This window comes from Mauremys mutica, chromosome 8 (assembly GCF_020497125.1).
Source record: "Mauremys mutica isolate MM-2020 ecotype Southern chromosome 8, ASM2049712v1, whole genome shotgun sequence".
NCBI lineage: Eukaryota > Metazoa > Chordata > Testudines > Geoemydidae > Mauremys > Mauremys mutica.
This window is the reverse complement of record NC_059079.1, coordinates 37,165,329-37,181,755: the sequence shown is the minus strand read 5'-3', so window position 1 is coordinate 37,181,755 and position 16,427 is coordinate 37,165,329. Positions and strand designations below refer to the sequence as shown.

Here is a 16,427-nt window from a genome sequence, read left to right as displayed (position 1 = left end):
GAGAGTCGGCACTGCAAGTGTGTCAAGGCCAGAATTTAGACCTTAAGGCAGTATGTTCCATTTTATCATTTTGACTACGAACCTTAGAATCTATTTGAAACATACCAGAAAATAAACCAAGAACCACCACTCACTTTAGCAGACAAATTCTGAAGCCAAACAAGCAAGCCATGACAGTAGAAATCAGGGAATAAAGGCCTGATCTCTAAACAGTAACATGCACATAGTATGGTCCCGATCTACAAGATACTTTCTTGCTGTTACAATTTATCCTCACAATAAAACTTGGCTATGCACATATTTTGTTTTGCCAGCCTTACTGAAGCAAGTATTTTGATAGCTTAAGTCTCTTACAGAGTGATCCCAGCAGAAAACCATAGAGTTAAACAGACATTTCATTATTCACCAAGAACTCATATTCCAGACTATGGCCTGGGGAGAAAGTTAGTTTACTGTACAAAGCAACGGTTACTCCCAACAACAAAGTCTTTATTTGAACTACAAGTTTCCACAGCAAAACCACTCAAGACACTGAAGAATACATAATACACACTCAGCTAACCCAATTATAAACACACAGTATACCTTTCTTCTGACCCAGCATTTCTCAATAAAATTCATTTTTTTTTCCATTCAAGAGTTGTATAAATTTCTATTTAGCTTTCAGGGTAGAATTAGAAAAAATGGTTTATGTTGCATACTAATATTAAACCCTTCCAGCCTGGTATTAAAGTACGGTAAAATACACAGCCCAAATACAATAAAGGGAATGTCAGGGAGTTATAAAGCCTATGTTACTAGTTCAAATCCAGACCTGAACAGTAGAACCATTTAATGGTTATTTGATGATCTAGGCTAAGTAAATTTCTGGTGTCAGTTCAGGCCAAACTAACACCTCACCAAGTAACAAGGTATACTAATTAGCACATTTGTTGGCAATTCCAGGAAAGAGGTCAGGAATTACATAGGTATGACGACTGAGGTTCTCTCTCCAGAACAAGGCTGAGTTACATTAGAGGGCATGATAGGGACAACTGCCAACATCTGTAAATTCTACAAATAAACTAGGATTCTGGAGGACACCAAGTTCCCAACCAACAGTGGGGTTACATGCTCTCTCGTGAATTTGAGGTTTTTTTTAAATAATGCAAGTCTTAAGATTTTAGGCCCTGGAAGCTAAATGTATTTTTCAGACTATTCCTAAATATTTTTCAGACTATTCTGTTCTCCTACCAGAACAGAACCCGCACTGAATCCTGTATTTTGTTGCAATGCAATGTTGCATCAATGTGTTTTTTCATCATGCAATGAAAAAATTCAAAACACCAGCATAGGTGCACGTAGTGCAACTGAGCACAGGATGGGACACAGCCATATTATGCTATTCCTGTAAGGTTCCTCATTCCCTCTGCTCAATCTTGTCCCAACAGGTTTCACATTTTTCTATCCCTACTTCCTCATCCGGTCAAGCGCAGTGGCACGCGCTTGTAATGCAAGCTACCTGAGAGGTTAAGGCTGGCGGATCACTCAGGGGTTCTGGGCTGCAGTACCCTATGCTGATCAGGTGTCTAGTGCCACTGACATTCTGGCCAGCGGATGGCTGAAGGACTGGTTAGAACAACACAAATGACATGTTGTGATCGGCGCTCTCTCTGTGAGGGCTGATGGACCACGTGATCAAGGTAACTTCCTCATCTAATGCCTCTGTTCCACCTCTTCCTGAACGATGGAACTAAAACTGTTGTGGCTGGTAACTGCCTATTTGCCAGTAGAACACAGAAGCCAACTTTCACGTGGTAAATAAGCACCCCAACTTTCACAGTAAGCCAAAAAATCAAGCTAATCCCATTTCAAAACAAGGCCAAAACAAGCCAATCCCTAAGAAACCCAACACTCGATGTGACTAGATGTCCCTAGCGTGAAGTCTGGGACTGTGGTGGGCCCAGTGTGCACCCCTGACTCTCCCCTCTGCTTGCCGCCAGGAGCCGATAAAAAAAAAGAAGCCAAAAAGTAGCCAACAAGCAACTTACAAGCCAATTAAGCCAAAACCAAGCCCAATTTCTCCATTTTTTGTGGGTTTGGCATGTCTGCAGTGGAACCTTGCAGAGGTACTGCCAGACTAGGAAGGGAGGAAGCTTCCAGACGTTTATAAGCACCCAAAATAGTGTCTACTAGTGGCCAGAGGGGAGCAGAGCACCAAAAAAGAGTTTCCCATTTGCAGTTACTATTTACTGGTATCTGGGAAAGAAGCCAAAAACCTAGGACTATTCTGGTCCAAATGGAATTGCTGTTAATTAAGTATGTGGGGAGAGAGTTGAATTGCAAATGCTATGATCACTGTGATTGCACCTTTCGACGATTACTAAATTATCTTTTTAAAACAAATTCTAGTGGTTGTTCATACACTTTACAGCTACTGAAAAAAAACAAGAGTTCTCTTAAAATATATTCATGAATGTTAAACAAAAACTTGTTTCTATTTCTACATAACTAAATGAAATACTTCAGAACAAATCAGAGTTTTACCAGAAAATCATACATTAAGGAACGAAAGATTAAAATTGTTAGAGTTCAGTTTGAATTAGTCAAGCCCTTTAAATTACACAAAAGCATATGTATAGCTGAGTCAAATACCACAGTAGTAAACTGAATCAAATACAGACATTAGACGACAACGTAAAAAACTGAAGTGAAAGAATGATGGAACACTTAAAACAATTCACGTATCACAATTAAATTTATTTATAAAAAAGACTAATGTACTTCCTAAAAATGATTTTCTGCAAAGTTGAATTAAAAACGTAAAAAAACCTTACCGGTATAGCTACAAAAAAAAGAGAAAAGAAAAGAACAGGTATTTCAAGAGTTCTCTAAACATACACCGCTACCCCGACAGAACACTGTCCTCGGGAACCAAAAAATCTTACCGCGTTATATCGAACTTGCTTTGATGCGCCGGAGTGCGCAGCCCCCCCCGGAGCACTGCTTTACCGCGTTATATCCGAATTCGTGTTCTATCGGGGTAGGTGTACATATAAGACCCCAAGCCTACCAGTATTTATGCACTGAAGTAGTAGGCCTAACAGGGGGTACTCAGGCACTCAAGGACCTGATCCTGAAAACACTTACACACGTGCTTAACTTTACTCACATGAGCGATCAATGAGACTCAGAATGAGATTGCTTTAACACATCCATAAGAATCAGGGATTTAAATAACAGACATAATATATAGCTATGGCGCTCACTTTTTTTCTCAGTGACTACTGCAAGAGATTTCTGGGGGAGAGGTGGAGGGTGAGAGAGGAGAGTATTATAGCGTTTGTCATATTGCAAGATTAGAAAGAGGTGTGAGAGTATAAAATGAAATTTACTCATAATTTATCAAATTAAAAACAAAACCTACATTAATGCAAATACAAAGACAGCACAATCAGTGCTAAAATTTGCATTCCTACAGCAAGGTTCACAGGTACACTATGCATATGAAACAATTTTCTCCCTCTTTTCGTATGCACATGATTTATTTTATATTATATTATAGTTTGTATATTTACTTATTTTGTGGCCATATAATTATAGTTAAGACATATCGTGCAATTTAGGGTGAAACCCTTGACCCATGACATTTGAACTGTACATCCTTAAATGTTGCATTCACAGTTTTGCTGTCAATTTCCTTATTTAAAATAATAATAAAAAAAAAGACACCCCCCCTCCCCGCGCACAATATTGCCTGTGGTTAACATTAGAATTTAAATTATCCCAATTTATTACCTCAGTGGAGCTGAATAGGGTAGAGGAATGTTCATGCCTTTGCCACTGCTATTTAGCTGAAGACAATTTTTTGTAAAGCTATGTTTGGAAAACAGCAGCACAGGATCACATTGTGATACCTGAATCTCTGTAGCAGAATGGCAGAAAATTAATACTTTTAAAATGAAAGCTTAGAATCCGCAAAATATTGTAAAATACAGCAAAAGTTAGAAGAGGCCCAATACTGAAGGAGCTCTGATTTCCCCCTTATTTCCAACCTCAAAACTAAGCATGCAGAGTTAACTACTAAATAACTTAAACTTGGGATAGGTGATGAATTGCTATGTTCTCTACAACCTACAATTCATTAATTATGAACTGACATAAGGAAGTATACCAGAGCAATACCTTTTTTCTACCTTATGAAACTTTGATTTCAGTATATTGTACCATGTTTGGTAACGTGTGGCACTAAAATCTAGTTTGTGAAGGAGGAATAATCCATTTGACAAAAGTATTGCAAGAGATGGGACTATCCCTCAAAAATAAATAAATAATACAGTGTTTCTGGTTTAAAAGGTATTTTGAAGGTGCTGAATCAATTGCTGAAGTAAAAGGGATGAGGACAAGACAAAGCTGGTCTAAAACAGTTACTGACTATCATGAAGATACCACAGAACCAATCAACCAATAAACAAATGAAAGGGGGGAGCTAGAGTGCAAAAATCTGAATCTCACACATTACAGAGGAAAAGAAATTTGCAACAAAATCCAAATAGATACTTTTGAAAGATATAAAAAGTTGAGGCCAGAAACCCTGTAGGGCCCAGCTACCTTTAGTATATTACCGTAAATAGGAAACAAAAGTTTCTATTGTAACTCTGAATTCTAAGGAACACAGAAAGTGAACAGAAGAATATTTCTGCTTTAAAACCATTGTCTTTTAAGTGAGTTACCTTAAGGATTACATGCATTCTTAGCTTTAAACTGTATTCATTTATGGAAGTTTAATATGTTTAGCAACAGATAAAGAGATCTTTATTCTGTGTATTGAACGAAATATAGACGCTTGAAAATTAGGCCTTAGGAATCTAGAACATTTACTGGCTAATTTTAAAAAATGTAATAAATAAATACTTTACCTGTAGTACTTTTAATAAGCATATTCATATAACACACTAAAATCAAATAGTATAAGACTCCATAACATACGTGATAAAATTAAGAAGTTATGATTATTTCAGTGAACTGTCAAAAACATCTGCTGCACTTCCTCAGCTGGCTTCTCAACATCACTGAGAGGTCTGTCATCTGACTTGATGCTTTCTAGCCTCTTTAGATTTCAGGGCATGTCTTTTTGGCATCAGTCCCTCAGTGGGATATAAACCACAGAATACTGGCAGCAAGAGCTAATTCATTTGTTCCAACAAGATTTATAATGGCAATTTCAGCATTTTAGATTTATTTTCCAGATTTTTTTAAACAGTTATCTCACAATAAACCTTGTGTTAAATCCCACACTTAAGATGAATTCAGTTCTCTCTTGTATGAAAACACAGCCAGGGCAGCAATATTCTACACTATTGGCTTTCTTCAGCTATATGTCAAATCACATATTGTTATGCAGAGAGACAGGGTAAATACAATGAGCTTGTATTCTTGATTTACTCAAACAGAAAATCTTAATGTCATGAAGTTCACTTTGTGACTCAAACCTATTTGAATGAAATCAGAAAGCCTCAGCAGTAACAGCTGTATTGATCTCAAAATATTTTGTACTCTTTATAACCTCCCATTTCTTAAACCATTCAGTGACGAAGAACAATTTAACAACTCATCTAAAGATTTTGCACTAGCCTTTTATCAGCACTAATGGCAGTTTGTGATTCGACATCTATGGCAGAAATGCTTTTCAAATTGGATTAGAGTTCATGCCATTCATTGTCAGCAGAATTTTTGACCACTAGATTGCACTGACAAGTTCAATCTGACATCTGAGAGGAGATCATCAAAAGCTATATAAGATCTGCTTAGAACTAAATTTTAAAAACCATACAAAATAGAGCCAAGCTCAGTGGTGAATATTAATTATAATGAAAGCACCAGAGTAAGGTGCCTTCTCAACCATAAGCTTCTGCTTTCAGGCACTTCTTTTTAACCAAAAAAAGAATTAAAAATCCTTTTATGCTGAAGTCACTGTTAAAAACTTCAGCGTATTGTTTAAACACAGTAAAAGTCTTAACCATTTAAAATTCATCTGAATATGAAAAATGTTTCATATATTTTACAAAAAGAAAACCGTTTAAAAAGTGTTATGCCTCAAGTGTGCTAAATCAGTTTAATTTTAAAACTTCAAACTTGTCATTGACTTAGTTTTCACTGAGAACACACTTCCTAAGACAGGCTGAATGGTTTGTTTTGTTTATAAGTAAGGCTAAGATTTAGTCATGAGTATTTTTAGTAAAAGTCATGGACAGGTCACGGACAATAAACAAAAATTCACAGCCCCTGACCTGTCCATGACTTTTACTATATCTATATCTATATCTATATATATAAATAGTAGAAGTTATATGTGTATACACACACACACACACACACACACACCTGACTAAAACTTAGCAGTTCCTAGGGCCCAGGGCGCTGCTGCTTTGAGGGGCCCCTGGACACCGCTGCTGTGGGGGCTGGCGACTGACTGCCTCCAGCCACCCCTGCTCCAAGGCCCTGGGGACCGCTGCTTGGGTGCTTCTCCCATGCCAGCCGCCTGAGCAGCGGGCACTCCCCAGGGCCAGCCGCCCCAGGCTGCCCGAGCAGCGGTCAGTATGGCTGTCCTGGGGCACCTGAGCAGCTGGCCCTGGCAGCTGTGAAAGTCACGGAGGCCAAGGAAAATCACGGACTCCGTGACTTCCACGACCTCTGACAGAATCACAGTTTTATTTATAAGGGGGGTAGCCGTGTTAGTCTGGTTCTGTAGAAGCAGCAAAGAATCCTGTGGCACCTTATAGACTAACAGAAGTTTTGCAGCATGAGCTTTCGTGGGTGAATACCCACTTCTTCGGATGCAGGCCTTATTTATAAGGGTCCAGCCCAAGCCCAAACGCCTACACCACAATTTTACAGCCCAAGCCGTGTAAGCCTAAGTCAGCTGAAACAGGCAAGAGCAGCTGTTTTATTGTAGTGTAGACATACCCATACTGTACCATTGAAGTCAATGGGAATATTACTGTTGACTTGACTGAGAACAAAATCAAGCCCTGTGTGTGTTTAATTTTTCTGTGAAAGGAAATTAAGTGGAAAAAATATTTATATAGCCACTGAAATGTGGTAGGTGCTCAACAGATAAATAATGGGTCCCTGACCCAGGAAGATTCACTTTAAATAGAAAAAGGATGGGAGAAAACGGATGCTACTAAAAGCAGAACTGTCTGAGTAGTGAAGGCTAGCACACATCTTGTTCGTTTTACTACTATGCTTATTTATTACAGAATGGTTGGGCACAAAACATATACACACCTTATCAGGAAGTACAAAGTTTTGGTTCTCACAGTAGTCATTACTTGGTGAAGTTGCACGTATATTACAGTAGAATCTTGGAGTTACGAACGGCTCAGGAAAGGTGGGTGGTTGTAACTCTGAACAAAACTTTATGGTTGCTGTTTCAAAAGTTTACAGCTGAACATTGACTTAATATAAACTTTGAAACTTTACTATGCAGAAGAAAAATGCAGCTTTTCCTTTATTCTTTTTAGTAGTTTACGTTTAACACAGTACTGTACTTGCTCTCTCTTTTATTTTTTATTTTTTGGGGGGGGGTGCGAGGAAGAGGGTCTCTGCTGCTGCCTGATTGTGTACTTCCGGTTCCAAATGAGGTGTGTGGTTCACTGGTCAGTTCATAACTCTGAGGTTCTACTGTATATGTCCTAAATTAAATAGCATAAGCCATAATGTAAGTTATTACAAATGATCTTAGCTGAGGAAAAGGACCTATTTATGATTGTTTCAAGAATCAGAATATTGAATATTTTTATCTGTACACAGAAATTCGACAATAATGTTCTATTAATACCTCTGCTAATGGCATGTTGCTGCTATTATTTTAGTTTGACTAGGGTCAACAAAACAACAGTGCACCAATTTTTGTAGCCAAGACTACCTTGACAACAAGAAAAAGGCGTTTAAGCTCTAATTAAGGAAAGTTCTTGAAAATACAATTGCCACTCAATTAGGTTACATGGAATTTCAAGATCAGATTAGATCTGACAGACATCTGTGCTAAAGCTATAATGAAATTGCAAAGCAGAAATAAGATCTCAGCAACATGATCTTCTGAAATGTGTGAGAAATAAGAGGATTCAAAGAAAGAATCAGAGGCCTGAACGCTGATTATCACACTGCTCTTTATCTGAATTAAAATTAGGAAACAGAAATAGAGGAAAAGAACAGGCTGTACACAGGATTATCTTGAAAGATTTATTTTAAACAGAATAGAAATGATCACTGCTATGATGTAACATATTAACTACAAAAAATTACCCCAGTATAATCAATATTGTGATAAGGAAAATCTTTCCTTTTTATTTATAAATAGCTCTAATGCTCACAAATTCAACAAAATTGAGTTTGTTGGGCTACAAGTACTATTTTAGTATGTTAGAACACTACATCAGGCTTTAAGAAAAATACAATCTTGAAGGAAAAAATTGCATATGTGGTTAGCCAAAGCAGCATGAATTTATGTATGGATATACAGGGAGTTGTTCTTAAACACAGAAAATACAATAAGCATTTGAGCATAATGCTGAGTAGTATGACAAATTTGTGAAACTAAGTGAGAAGCCAGTTTCTAACCACCTTTAGTTACTCATTACTAAAAAAAAAAGTGGCATTTAAACCTTATTTACATTTTAAATATTCTATTTTAGGATTTTGCACAGTCATCCATCAAATTTTAAATATCATCGGTTTCTCCTGACTTCTAGAGCAGGTTAGCAACTGGCTTGTGATCCTTTGAATGGGCATACACATTGCCAACATTATAAATGGCATCCATTTGGCTGAAAATTGGTGCATTTGTTCAGAAATACAATTTTAAATTAAACTTTTTTTAAAAATTACATCCAGGAATTTATTTGCACAACAGCTAATTATATAAGCTCCTACAACAGGGCTGAGGGGGAAACGGTGCAGTTTTACTTTATTTTTTCCCACTTTTGAATATGGATCTTTGCTCACTCCTCCCTTTTGCATACTGTTTTTCCTCTGTACTTCCTACTGGTAATCTCAGTACTTCCTACTGGCAATTCCTCTATAGCACAGAGAAATTCAGTAAGGAATTGAAATTTCATACAACTTATAAAGGAGAGGCAGACAATATTTCTGTGGAAGAAGGATATAAATATTTAGGCTCCAATTCAGGACTTTGGCTGTCTCACTGATTTCAAGATGTGTATTGACTTCAAAGGCACAATTCATAGATGTGAATAGCTTTAAATACATAAGTACCAGAACTGGTTGGAAACATGCCAAAGATTTAACTGACAATGCATCAACACATTTTGTAGTGCTGGTTCAATTTTGATTAAGATCCAATGTATCTCAGGCAGGTTTCTGTTAGATCACCTGCCTAGCTCCTCAGCAGCCTGGGCTTTCAGGCTCCCACGGCCTCAGACTAATAGTTAACCAAGAGTCTGGAAGCCCTGGCTCCCAAGTTCCCATTTCCTCAGCAGCCCAGGCTCACAGGGCTTCCAAGATCCATGGCTCTGAAGCAGCCTGCTAGGTGGATTGGTTAGAGTCTGGGCACCCAGGGCTTCTCACTATTCACTTTCACAAAGAATTTCTAAAGGGGTGGGGGGTATTGCAGCAAATCTTTCCGTTTACTTTAATGATCTTGGCCCAGACTCTTAATCAGTAGCGCCTCTAGTTTCAAAGCAGTTTTCATCCAGGTTTGTTCATTCAAATATAGTAAAGATCATGTAACAGTCTAGCAATTGTAGACTTTGCTGTGTCCAAGTAATTGCATTAAGCGAAGATCATGCAACTACTCCAGTCACTGAGCACGCTAGGACCTTTTTGGTTTACATTCCTCTATATTTTTAAATGGCATATAAACTTGCTATGTATACTAAGGAGGTAAGACAAGAGAAAGGAAGTACAGAGTGGATCGAAGACAGATGAATAGACACAGTGGCAGCAAAATGAGGACAGTAAAAGATACAAGTGAAATAAATTCTTACTTCATGAAAACCAAATATATATGTTGTCTCAAAAGCCTCTAAAGAGACTAGAGTTCAGATACAAACTACATTATAAAAAACACATGTACATCATTCCAGAATATGATATTGTAGGTATCAAACGACACCAGATAGTAATATTTCAATATGTTTAGTTCACTGTCAAGAAATCAAATGGAGAATAAAAAAAAATACACATTTCAAATGTCAGAATAGTTTGAACATGAGACTTCTCCCAGCTCGTCTTTACATTAAACAGATTATGAGACTTCTAACAGAAACCATTTGTGTCAAATCTTTGCTGTATAGACACAAATGTTGTAACTTTTAAGTATTTTTTATATACTGTTTATACTGTACGGTATTTCATGCAAAGAAACTACATGAAAACATTATTTAGATTGCAAAGTCAAGCACTTAAAGGTTAGGAAATGCCAGAATTATAGTTTCCAACCACAACCTTAATTTTGCCCCCTTGCATGTCCATCCTGTGCACTGATTGAGGCCTGGGTCCTGCAGGAATAATCATGTAAGCGAACACTATCATAATGCATCCATACATTGGGGCAGAATTAAAGCTGCTCTGGCAACTATAAATCTGGCATCTCCTAACTTTCAAGTGCTTTCACATGTCCCCAGTGGCCCATGTCCCCTCTGGGGGCACCACAAAGGGTAGGGGCTGGCCCCCCAACAAAGCTTCTGGCTCCAGAAGCCCAACTCCCCTGCATTGTATCACATGGGGCTGCAGATCCCCCAACTCTGACATGAGGGGTGGGTGAGAGAGACAGTACCGGGACTAGGCTCTTCTTCTTTTCTAGCAACTATCCCCACATCCAACACCCAGTCCCGCAATTTGGAATAACAGCTTTGTCCTGCTGCCAGCTACTGCACTTAGCCATGTAACTCAACTAGTAGCAGTCTGATATGGGTCCTAGGTAAGGAACCTCGTTCAGCTCTCGTCCTCCACTCGCTTCAGGTGCTCTGACAGCTCCCAAGTCAGTGCCATGTCTGCTGATGCTCCACTTAGGTGCACTTGCAGAACAAGCTCCCCTTAGAGAAGGGGAGCTTAAAAAGATGGAGGGAGAAGTTTGCCCAGGAGCAGGAGAGGCTATTAGGGACTGCTAATGCAATCCAGTAGCAAGGGGAGCCCTGCCTGGGATTGTGACTAGGGTCCCCTTGTCCTTCTGTCATGTTGGGGGCCAAATAGAATAGGCAAGGGCCACCTGTGGCAGGACCTGGGGAGCACCACCAGGGACTACACTAGAGGGAATTGTCCTCAAAAGCGACCCTGTGAGTTAGCTGAACTGCTGGGAACAGTGAGATTGCTCAGGAATGGGGGGCGCCTGTTGGGGACCCAGGCAGGCCTGGCTAGCAGGGTAATTGCCGAGGCCCCACACCACTGGAGGTCCTGTGAAGCTATGTTGCTTGAGCTTTGGCTTCAGCCTTGGGCAGCAGGGCTCAGGCTTCAGCTTCAGTCCCAGGCTCCAGCGAGTCACAGTCTCACTGTGCCTTGGTTCCCCATATGTCAAATTGGAAAGGGCACCATACAAGTACTTCAGATAGGCTTCTGTTTATCACATCATTCTTCCTTTAAGTAAGACATAATAAGCTCCAGTATGTCCCCCTTCTGTACTACCTTGTTCTTGCTAGTTACCCTTCATTGCAAAGAACTGTGCCATCCTTTTATTACATTCCTTCAGCCTTTTCTACCTACTATTTGCTCATATAAATTAGTAACACTCATATCCTTTACACAATAGTAATTTCTATCAGGATCACTGGTTGATCATTTGAACATTAAAAATAGTTTGGCTTGCCTGCTAGTTTCCTGGCAATTCTAAAAACCTGGGTTTTGTAGAGGAAAGCGGAGCAGAACTGTGAGTCAATAAGCAATTTAACACTTACTCCCCCATTTTCTTGACTGCATGTAGCCTAAGGAAGGTTTCCATAGCTGCAAAGAGTCTACTAGAAAAGCAACTACCAAAATAAACAGAGCCATCTAGAAAACCCATGGAGACAGATTGCTAGATGTGTCCTCAATGAAGAAATAAGCTAAATTTGGGTCAGCCATCCTGTCTGCCCTGCAGCACAGCTGCTCACATATTCTGAGGCAGCGCAGTAAAAGGAGCATGATCTCAAAGTACGCCAGAAATTAGATTAAAAATATAAAACCTGAGGTTCATTGCTGGAACTAAAATTAAGTTATTGATATTAAAGAACAAGCCTGAGACGTGGCAAATAGTAGCAGGAGCGTGCACACTTTGTTCTTCCCCTTGTTTGACAGCTCTCTACTACCCATTGTCACTTCCCGGCAGGAGGAGCAACCCAGTCATTGAGTCTTGATATTCAGAGAAGAAATGCCTGCTTTGTTCATGTCATCTGACTGACTGTTCTGAAACCAAGGGTTAGGATTTTATGCTTTTTTATGTAGAATATGAGAGTGTCTTGAAAATAAGATTTCTACACTAACTTTTCCTTTTTGCACTACAATTAAATAGCTATCTGGGTTGACAAATGATTCTTGAATTGAAAGTAATTAAGTTTTCAATCACAATCCTCTCTCAAAAGCATAAAACTATATCAGTTGATTTTTACAGAATAGGATTGTTCTTGTTTGCAATATGTGAAATGGCACTGCATCTGTTTAGTATATGATAACAGTGGGCCTGTTTTTCAGCCTGGCCTTAAATAGGCCTCTGGTTTGCACCTACAATTTTGCACAAGCTGTTACTTACACACCTAGGTATTTGACTGTCTCCCCAAATCAGGTACTTAAGATTTCCAAGTAAAATGTTAGAAACTATTTAAGACATCTTCCCATTAAAGCCATGGGCTTTTCAAAAGCTCTCAGTATCGGCCTAACTCTGCTCCTACTGAAGTCAACAGGACTCTTACCAAATTACACCTCTACCCCAATATAACGCAATCCGATATAACATGAATTCAGTTACAACGCGGTAAAGCAGTGCTCTGGGGATGAGGAGAATGCGCACTCCGGTGGATCAAAGCAAGTTCAATATAATGCGGTTTCACCTATAATGCGGTAAGATTTTTTGGCTCCCAAGGACAGCGTTATATTGGGGTAGAGGTGTATTTCAATGGGAGCAGTTAGGTTGACATCAAGTGCTTATGAAATGCCCACAAATATTGTCTAAAACAAAACGAAAACCTACCAAGGAAATAAGACTAAAAGTACATTTTTAAGATCATTCCTTAAAAAGTGATAAACACGAACTATTGTAACACTGATGCTACTGCAGACAAAAGTAGCTAGAAGTTGCTGGGTGACACTTGGCCAGGCTCATAAGGTAAACAGATGGACACTAAAATGTGGAAGTCTAAAGGAACAAATGACAATCTTACAGTGTTAAAGTAGTTAACTTACAGCTTTATTGCCAAATGTCAAATTCTGTCTCCTTGTTAGAGAGAAGGAACAAGCATGGAGATGCCCCACAAGTTCCGGTGACAAGAGCCCAATTAGCTCCAACAAAAATAAACCATGCACATTTGTTAAAAAAAAAAAAAGGCATAAACAAGAAACAGGTTTGACCATCCTAATTACCTCTTCTAGGGCATTTCAGCAGATGTTAATACACCACTATGTCAATTCTTATTTCCCGTGCAGTGCATGAGCAAACTTTTTTAGAATAGGTCAGGAAGTGTGCAGCCCCAAAACATGGCTTTTCAGGGCTTATTTTTGTCAGGAGACTCCTAATTTTTAGTCAGAATAGGGTCCTTAGTCATACAATTGAACATTCAGAAAGATTTACATACTTACCAGATCCTTTTCTGCCTTTTTATTGGATAAAGCATCAACTTTGGAATCAAGCTCTGCCTGAATTTGGTCTCTTCTTTTCAAAACACCCTTTAAAACATTAGGATGAAATAGATCGGTATACAAAGACATCTTGCAATCAAGAGTACTTAACACTTTAGAGAATTTATAGTTTATCCCCTCAATAGAATTCTCAGATTTAAAGATTTTACTTTGATAGCTTTAAAGCATCTACTGTAGATTTGTTTTTATTACGCCCATTTTTTATTAGTTTTTTACTGAAAAATTGTTAGGAATCCTACCAAACCCAACGCTACGAGAATCTACGTAGCTACAAATTATAAAGAATTATATAGTGAGTCAGTCTATGAAATAGTCATATTATTTTAATCCTTTACAAGAAACATGATTTAGAGAAGTCCCAATACTGGAAGTATTTTATTTGAATAAAAGCAACAGTATAAGAGATAGGACTCAACTAAAATGATATACCAGATACTATAGGAAATATCAATGTAAGTCTGTTATGTTATGAATGTACCATAGTTTGGTGGCAAAGGAAGAGGAAAATTATCAAAATTCTTTATCTGAAAAGAATCAACTAAATCTATCAGTGTACGCAAGCCCACTTTTATTTAAAGTTAAGGCTAATTCAATAGATCTGATTCTTAGTGGAATGGCAAAAACTAATATAAAAAGGGAGGGAATGTTGTCAGACTACAGGACCAGTAATTATTACAGGTTACATTCCAAACTGCTCTGGATTTGCTATGTGACATCAAGGAAGTCAGTGAAAATGTCTGTGCCTCAGTTTCCCCATCTGTAAAACTGAAATTAAACTTCCCTCACAGAAATATCGTTTATGTCTTTTTAAGAGGACTCGGAAGAAAGATAGTATGTAAATATAAATTCAAAAAAAAAAACTCTGATAATCCTGTATGTTACCTTGTCCCAACAACTTCTACTCTTTAATTTAGACATGCTTAGATATTTACAGTGTTCATATGTAGTACAGCACATCTTGCACAGTGTAGGGCATAACCAGTCCTCGTTAGAAGTTGATTTCACATTATGCTAGTTGCCAAAACGTTAATGTTGAAGAGGAAATACACTGCCACCCTGACTAGTACACATTGATAAATCATCTTCAATAAGATACCTTTTTAAAGACTATGTTTTCAAATAGACATTACCCAGAATTTTTAGTAACAGTTTTTGGTCAATAATAAGTAATACAACTATAGTACATACTTATAACAAAACTTACAATTCAATACCTTAAAATATCTCCTGTCTGATTACAAATATAAAATATATGGTTATAAGAGTAAAATCGAAACAAGTAGAAATAGGTTAATATTCTTTTGTGTCTTTTTTTCCTTTTAGTTCCTCTTTTATCCTATATAAAACTACAGGAGAAACTATTAGAATTTCTCTGTTTGTCAGCCATTATAACAAATATCTATTCTAATTCCAAGGTAAAACTAATAATTTCAGTACTAATAATATGTGCCAGCTATGACAAACGCTTTTTTTGTAAATGAGGAACCCAGGGAATGTTCATTAGTTCCCTAATTATTTTCACATTTTTATTAATTTAGTAAGTTAAACAAATAAATATATTATGCTTCCACAGTTCCTCTGCTGCTCTAAGCAGTAGCACATTCACAAATCCTCCAAACAGCAGTACTCTGATCTAAAACAAATTTCTTGCCTGTTAACTGTTTTCTGAGGCATAGCTCTAGCTTGCTTCTTGCTTGCTTATATATACACCTGCCCCTGGAAATTTCCACTACTTGCATCCGAAGAAGTGGGTATTCACCCACGAAAGCTCATGCTGCAAAACGTCTGTTAGTCTATAAGGTGCCACAGGATTCTTTGCTGCTTCTACAGAACCAGACTAACACGGCTACCACTCTGATACTTGAATATAGGCCTACTTTCCCCAGGATTGTCCTGTCTCCCCCATCAGTCAAGTAGGAGGGATCTAATCCAGATGTAAAGATTTTTGGCTCTGGAACCTCCTCCTTAGGATCCAAATGCATCGGCTTTCCCATTCAGCACTTCCAAAGCTGAAAAATATGATTATCCTGCCTTACTGACAAAACCTTTGCTTAGGCATACACTCTTATGAGGACAATTTGGGAGGTGTTAGCACTGCCATGCCTCAGAAAACAGGTTTTTCCAAAGTGTGGCTATGATCAGTGTATTCTTAGTCTGCCTAGGAGTACCCTAACCAGGGTGCAGGGCAGAAGTGAGCATTAGAACAAAATATCCAAGGTGAAAGAAGGGAGAGAGACTGGCATGGAATAGAGGAGGAAGGAGCCAATGGATGAACTGCTCAAGCCTGCCTAATGTTGCATTGGAAGGTTTGCACCAAGAACTCAGTACCCCAAAAGGTATGAGAGCTAATGCAGAGACACCCAAGCAACATTCATTCCAGAGATGCGCATGAAAGGCCACATAGTCACTCTGCAGTTTGTCCATAGAATCTCTCGTCAGCACACACACCACAGCTGTTCTGATGAGATGGGCAGAGAAAACTGGCAAAGGGACAGGCCAAACTGCAAAGAAGAGAGTCCAATGGAAGTAACAAATATCATGACTGAGGAGAAAGTCTGGGTCAGGTATGGGTAACTGTCTTTTCATACTGAAAAATAAGA

General features: G+C 38.4%; 1 protein-coding gene across 1 annotated transcript in view; it reads right to left on the bottom strand.

The window, feature by feature from the left end:
* Nucleotides 1-16,427, bottom strand: part of SNX7 (sorting nexin 7) — a 62,056-nt gene that overhangs the window by 17,161 nt on the left and 28,468 nt on the right. The window contains exon 7 of the mRNA XM_045028689.1: nt 13,768-13,854. Coding sequence (XP_044884624.1) covers nt 13,768-13,854 — 87 coding nt within the window. The remainder of the gene's footprint in view (nt 1-13,767; nt 13,855-16,427) is intronic.